Source organism: Amblyomma americanum, chromosome 5 (assembly GCF_052857255.1).
Source record: "Amblyomma americanum isolate KBUSLIRL-KWMA chromosome 5, ASM5285725v1, whole genome shotgun sequence".
Classification (NCBI taxonomy): domain Eukaryota; kingdom Metazoa; phylum Arthropoda; class Arachnida; order Ixodida; family Ixodidae; genus Amblyomma; species Amblyomma americanum.
The window spans coordinates 194,890,764-194,896,748 of record NC_135501.1 but is presented as its reverse complement, the minus strand read 5'-3'; the positions used below and the strand labels follow the sequence as shown (position 1 = coordinate 194,896,748).

Genomic DNA, 5,985 nt, shown 5'->3' with positions numbered 1-5,985 from the left:
GTCGGGTAGTTCGAAACTAGCCGTAATGTTACGAAAACATTGAGGAGCACGCGTGTGTAGGAGATAAAATTTGGCCAGTATATTTTGCCAGTGTGGTACTTAGATTACAAGACGACGCAGTAGCACATAATATAATAAGGAAGTTTATTGTAAAGGTTTTGATACATTTCCTGTTGCGTGAAACGTAAGAGCAAGTTTTCAGTGAAAAAGTATAACTCGCCAGCATGAAGACAAAATATGTTTCCGCCAGTTTGAGAAAATACTGTGCGCACAGTGGCAAACATTTTTTGGCTTTCTTGTCCTGTAAATTCTATGACTTGTATACTAAAAAAATGTTTACTCTTGTTTCACGCTGTACCGTAAAAATCACCAGGTTGCCATGTGCAGAAGTACTTCTTCGTCAGATGAACCTGATCGTGCGAAAGCCACCAAAATTGGGCGGCAGCTCCCGAACGCATGTCACGTGTCCTCTGCACTTGAAAGGCATTCGCTGCACACATACACATAGTTCACTCCACAAAGGCTCTTGGAGTTCGTTTCAAAGAAATCGCAAAAGCTGATGAAGAATTTTCACGTGGGCAGCTTCCACAATTCTAGCATCGTTGAGGCGCAGACTCTCAGGAATCCTGCGAACCAGTCATGGATTGTGCCGTCTTGCGTGTTTGCCTTGTGCTGAAAGAAACGAAGAAATAGACAAGTGTTATACTCCGCAGTGCAATTTTACGCCGTTCGGTCCGCACAAAGCACGATGGTACACACAAACTGTAGCGTACAAATGATCGAAGCCAACAGTCACGAAAACCATGGAAAGCATGGGGGGATGTTTCTATTTTTTTATATTGATGGTTTTGGCAGATTAAAAATTAGTAATGCAATTATTTTATGGATGAAAGATAATTGATTAGAAAGTAGAAGAAAAACGATCACATGCGGCGGCTGGGCTCCGAACCCGTGACCTCCGAATTGTGCGTATGGTTCTGGGGAACTGCACTACGACGGCGGTTGTCCAGTCTTACTTTCGGGGCTATTTATGTTGCGTCTGGCCTAAACCTTAAGTGTGTTCACCAGCGCCACTCTCTTTAATATCAGGGGACATAGAACGTCGTGTATTACCGCGAGTGTCATCATGACTGTCACCAAGGCATAGAGACTGCCAGCACCGAGGCCCGCGTTGAGCTATTCAGCAGGCAGAGGATAGGCAAGTGAGGTGCTTGTTATGACATTCAGATGAAGGAAGCCAACAGTAAACGCTGGCTGTTGGATTCCTTCACTTGCATGTCACAATAAGCGCCTCATTTCCCTTCGTTGTCTGCTCAATCCGTAGCATTGTTCCTCGTTTTTAATTATCATGTTATTGTTGCTAGACGGTAGTAAAGTGAAACTGACTCACTTTCCCAATTTGTGACTGTTTCTAGGCTGCGGAAAGAAGCACAAATTAACACCAAGGGCTGCCCTTCTAGTCTTTAAACCACAACGCTCAACTACGCCTGTAGTGTACGTTTGCACGTGAATGAGCTTCATTCCCATGTAGCGCTATACCATCACAAGGAAATACGATCTCGGTTGTTATACTAGGTGACGTTGAGAACTTCAGCCGCATGAACTTTTTTGTTATAGTTTTGCCTTTTGGTTATACCCTTTAGAATATAGAATACAGGACATCGGTACGCTTGATTTTTCATGACTACTAATGACCGGATGAATGAACAGTATATTGTAAAGCATTATTACATTATTGTTACTACTCAGCCAATCAAAGAATAGTAAACAGGCACATTCAATTCTCAAAGTACATTTCACTCTTCAGTTTGAATGGAGAGCCGTTGGATGGGGAGACGAGAGCCATGATATGTCTATATCTTGGGGAAGTGAGGTAACCGGGCCGATTACCTTTGTAGAGTGTCTCACCGCTTCTTCGCACATTGCTGGATTTGGTGTGGGGAAGGGGGGGGGGGTAAAAAGCGACTTACCTTTACTGCCCGCCTGCCGGCGTCCAATACGTAAAATGAGGACTGAGTTCTGTTTCATTGTCTTACTTTTATTTATTGCTTATATTTGTTTTTATTCAAACTGTTTTGGAGTTGTTCATGCATTAAATAAACTTCTGACGCAGCGCTAAACTTGCTGCATGGCAGTACATGCAAGATATCACGGAATAGATAAAGACACTTACGTCTCTCCTTGCGAAGTGGTCCGAGAGATGCCGCAATCTGCGGCCGATGAGCTTAACTGCGTCAGGACTCAACTCTGGACAACTTTGACTGTTCTCACAGCTGGAAGGCGATCTCGCTGCATTAGTGCACGATGCAACGAGGTCAGGCAGGCCAGCGGTCGGCGCATTTGATGGTGAATCTGTGCCAGGGAGAAAAAAGACAAAAATGAGGTTTTGTGGGCTTTATAGTTCCCAATTTAAAACTCATAACGTACGGCGACGACACAATGAACCATGACGGACATTCAAGTTATTGTTAAGTAGTAACAGATTAACAGTAATCGAGGTGGGCGGTTAAAAGCGACGTTTTGTTTTCGCCATTAGCGTCTTATTCGAAATGCAAATCAGCAAACTTTTGATGAATGCGCGGCGCGAGAACAGAAGGCTGCCGTACAGTTCCCGAACAACCCTTTCTGCTTTTTGTAATAATCGTAGTAATGTTACGTGTTTCATCTGCCCTTCAACTTTATGAAAACCTTTAGGTTGAGGAGTTCATTTTAAGGGCGCCTCGTAGAATAGTACTTCATAAACGTTCGAAAACCGCTCAAGAGCGGGGAACTAAAATACGATTTGATATAAATGTCGTTTTTTTTTAGGCTACTTGTAGCATTAAAGAGAATTTTCAGCGACACCGTTTAATGTGTAAACAAAACAATCAAGAAAACAGCATAAGGCAGGATGAACGCTGGTGCGAGAAAATAACGACTCCTGGCTGGCTCAAGAGAAAAGAGGGAAAGAGTTTGAAACTACATGCAGAGAGAACAAGAAGTCCTTAGAACTCTGGGCTACTTTTGAAGGATAAAATTGTTTCCAGTCGCCGAATTGCCAAACTAAGAACCAAAATCAAAGGATTAAATTAAAATTCCTCTATACAATGTTAATAAGAAATACAGAGAAAAAGTAAGAAAATATAAAACAAATCGCAGCCCATTTAGATGAACTAATAATTAACACAATTCCTGAGGAGGATCACAGTATGCCATGATTCTACGTCAATATAAAAAGGCAGAAATATTATTATGAAAAAAACCCATACACCCAGCGGTTTTTGTTAAGAATTTGTTTAAATATACGATTCATTTTTGGTGGGGCATCTGCGGATCTCACTTAGCTAACGAACAATATTCACGTGAAATAAATAGCGCATGGATGAAATTTATTCAAGAAATAAAGCATACACTCGGCAAGGAAACAAGTTAAAATTTGAATGAAAGAATTTAGAGCCCGCAAAATGTAGGAAATTAAACACAGCAACTTTTCAAGAAACGTGGGTGCAGCCTGTCAGAAATCGCATACGCCCTCTGCAACACTCAGAAGGACATCGAAAACACGTCACGCATTTTTGAAGACTATAAACTGTAGAGGTGTTTTCAAATTTAACAACAGCAGGCTAAAATACAGATACTGCGAGCATTTGTTGCCGTGCTTTGATATGAAGTCTGCGCAAGTTATGGCATGATTGATTTAGGAGTAGTAGTAAACTTTATTTGGGAGCAAAATTGTATAGCTTGTCCTGGGTGCGATGTCTTAAGACAGTTTCACTCGTAACGATGCCATAACAGCTTTGACAGCAGCGGCAGCTGCTTAAAGAAATTAATTGAAAACACTTCTTATAAAACATGAAAGACCAAATTCCATAACAACCAAATTGCATATCTAATATATACGAAACATGTATGCGTCTACAGGTACATCAATAAACACAATTTATAAAAATACCAGAAATATTCTATGCTTGCTCATGCACATTATAGAAAAAAGCGTGCCCGTAAAGTAAAAATCATTAAACATATCTGTTAATGCATGTTTTCAAGTGTCAGACAAAAATTGTTGAAGATCCGCATGAAAAGAAAACGTTTCATCTATTCCTCGGTAAGGTGTATATATTTAAATATTTTCTTAATTCTGAGTGCGGACGGGTTGGTCAATAGCAATTAAGAAAGACTGGATACTGATTCAGTGGCCTGGGCATTTGTGTGCATAGCCTCTGGTCTCCATAGTTCGTAGATCGCGCTTTAAGTATTGCATCTTTCGTAAGCTCATATGGGATATATTCCTCAATATTGACCTCCCTAACGTATATTGGCGCCTGATTTCGAGGGACAACTTATATTTGAATACCTTATTATTTTGCAGTACACCGTGCCTTGAAATATGGCAAGCAATTTTCTGTTTCTGAAACGGTTCCGATAGACGTATTGCTCGCTATTGGGGAGAAAGCGAGGATCACGTGGTACCGGCGTCACAGAGTGACGTTTACTGATGGCCGTTGCCACAGAGCGCTATCGCCGCGCGGTTTTTAAATGGCACTCGAGATTGCTGAAATTTGTTGAGAAACAGCGCAAAGAGAACCGAGATTTTGAAGTTCCGAAATCTTATAATCTATTACTAACAGCCAGTTAAAAATCTCTACTTTGAAATCAGGCGCTTACCATAGTTAAAAAGTTTACTACCACTGGGGAACCACCCCACCCCCAGTGCAGGGTAGCCAACCGCAACACTCTTCTGGTTATCATCCCTGTCTTCCTTCTTCCTTTTTATCTCTTTAACTGCTACCATTTTACTAACTAGCATTCTAATTAATGATTCAGCGGCGTTCTGGCTTGGTCCTGCGCTGGTAATCACTCTGCCACAAAAACTGAATTGAGACCTCAAAAACGTTGTCTTCAAAAATTAATGCCGTGTCTCGCTGAAACGGTATAACATAGCGCGATAGTCAGGCGGCGGCAATCAAATTTCAGCGAGTCGCACATTTACTATATATTCATGAACAGGCATGACTTCCGTGCCTCTTGTTTTTTTTTGTTTACTTTGACCAGCATTACCTAAGCAAAAAACACGACACCTTTAGCTCTTTGAAGTGCTCTCGGCCCCTAGCTATATTGGTGACAAAAAAAAAATAAAAGCGACCCCTAGAGTGTATGGGTTTAGAAACGAGTTGACTTTAGCTTTGACTATGGTAGCAAACACTAACCTTCGGGTGGCATCTGCATGAAAACATTCTCTTTAACAGAATGCATAGAGATTCCGGTGACGGGGCCTTCAGTGACGCAACCACCACAGAGTCCACAGGTCTTGACACATCCCATGTTCTCAGCTGATAGCAGGCACCTCCACTTCACACTTCACCGCAAGACAAGCGACACTCGACAGCCACATGCGAGAAGCGAGCTGCTCTCCACGACCACCGTATGCGCTCTGACGGGAGCCATGGCTCTGCAACACGCCGACCCTCGTCGGGCTGAAGGGGAGGCGGGGAAGCCACGCGGTGCGAGGGCATCGGTTTTCTACTGCCTGATATGCTACGGAGAATTGTCGATGACTGGAGCGGCCGTATGACTGTTCCCATTTGGGAAAACATGGACCGCGCCTTTTATTTGCATTTAATAATTCTTATTAGTGTTATTGGAACCTCAGAAAGCTTTAAATTAGTATTTATTGCATAACATGTCCCACCTTTTATGATTCATGACAGCGCGCACCGAGATCATTCGTTTACAACGACGATTAGAGCATGACAATAATGAGTATTTACCTCCTTGAATTTTATGTGTAACATTTTATTTACTATTACAATAGAGGCTTGTATTGTGTGAAAGTACCGTATTCAAGCCTGGAATGCCCGTGTGGACACGACGAAGCATGGTGCATGAATGACGCTTTATTGAAGAAGGCGAGCGGTTATATAGGCAAGCGGTTAGATAACAGAAATGGGGGCTGCTTCTGTCCGGCTAGGCGCGTGTGCATGACTTGCACTACGTCACATCTCCCCT

The 5,985-nt window shown here is 42.3% G+C and overlaps 1 protein-coding gene across 1 annotated transcript; it reads right to left on the bottom strand.

The window, feature by feature from the left end:
* Positions 1 to 332: 332 nt before the first annotated feature.
* On the bottom strand, positions 333 to 5,301 carry LOC144134485 (uncharacterized). The gene is made up of 3 exons (XM_077667394.1): positions 5,187 to 5,301; positions 2,174 to 2,352; positions 333 to 672 (listed from the first exon to the last, which is right to left on the bottom strand). The coding sequence occupies exons 1-3, from the start codon at positions 5,299 to 5,301 to the stop codon at positions 571 to 573; spliced, it is 396 nt and encodes a 131-aa protein (XP_077523520.1). The 3' UTR covers positions 333 to 570.
* Positions 5,302 to 5,985: the final 684 nt, after the last annotated feature.

What these genes read in the sequence shown, in the direction of transcription:
- LOC144134485 (XM_077667394.1), bottom strand. Translation starts at nt 5,301, where the DNA reads ATGGGATGTGTCAAGACCTGTGGACTCTGTGGTGGTTGCGTCACTGAA. An exon ending in CATGCAGATGCCACCCGAAG is followed by an intron (nt 2,353 to 5,186) that starts GTTAGTGTTTGC and finishes TCCCTGGCACAG; the next exon opens with ATTCACCATCAAATGCGCCG. An exon ending in ACCACTTCGCAAGGAGAGAC is followed by an intron (nt 673 to 2,173) that starts GTAAGTGTCTTT and finishes CGTTTCTTTCAG; the next exon opens with CACAAGGCAAACACGCAAGA.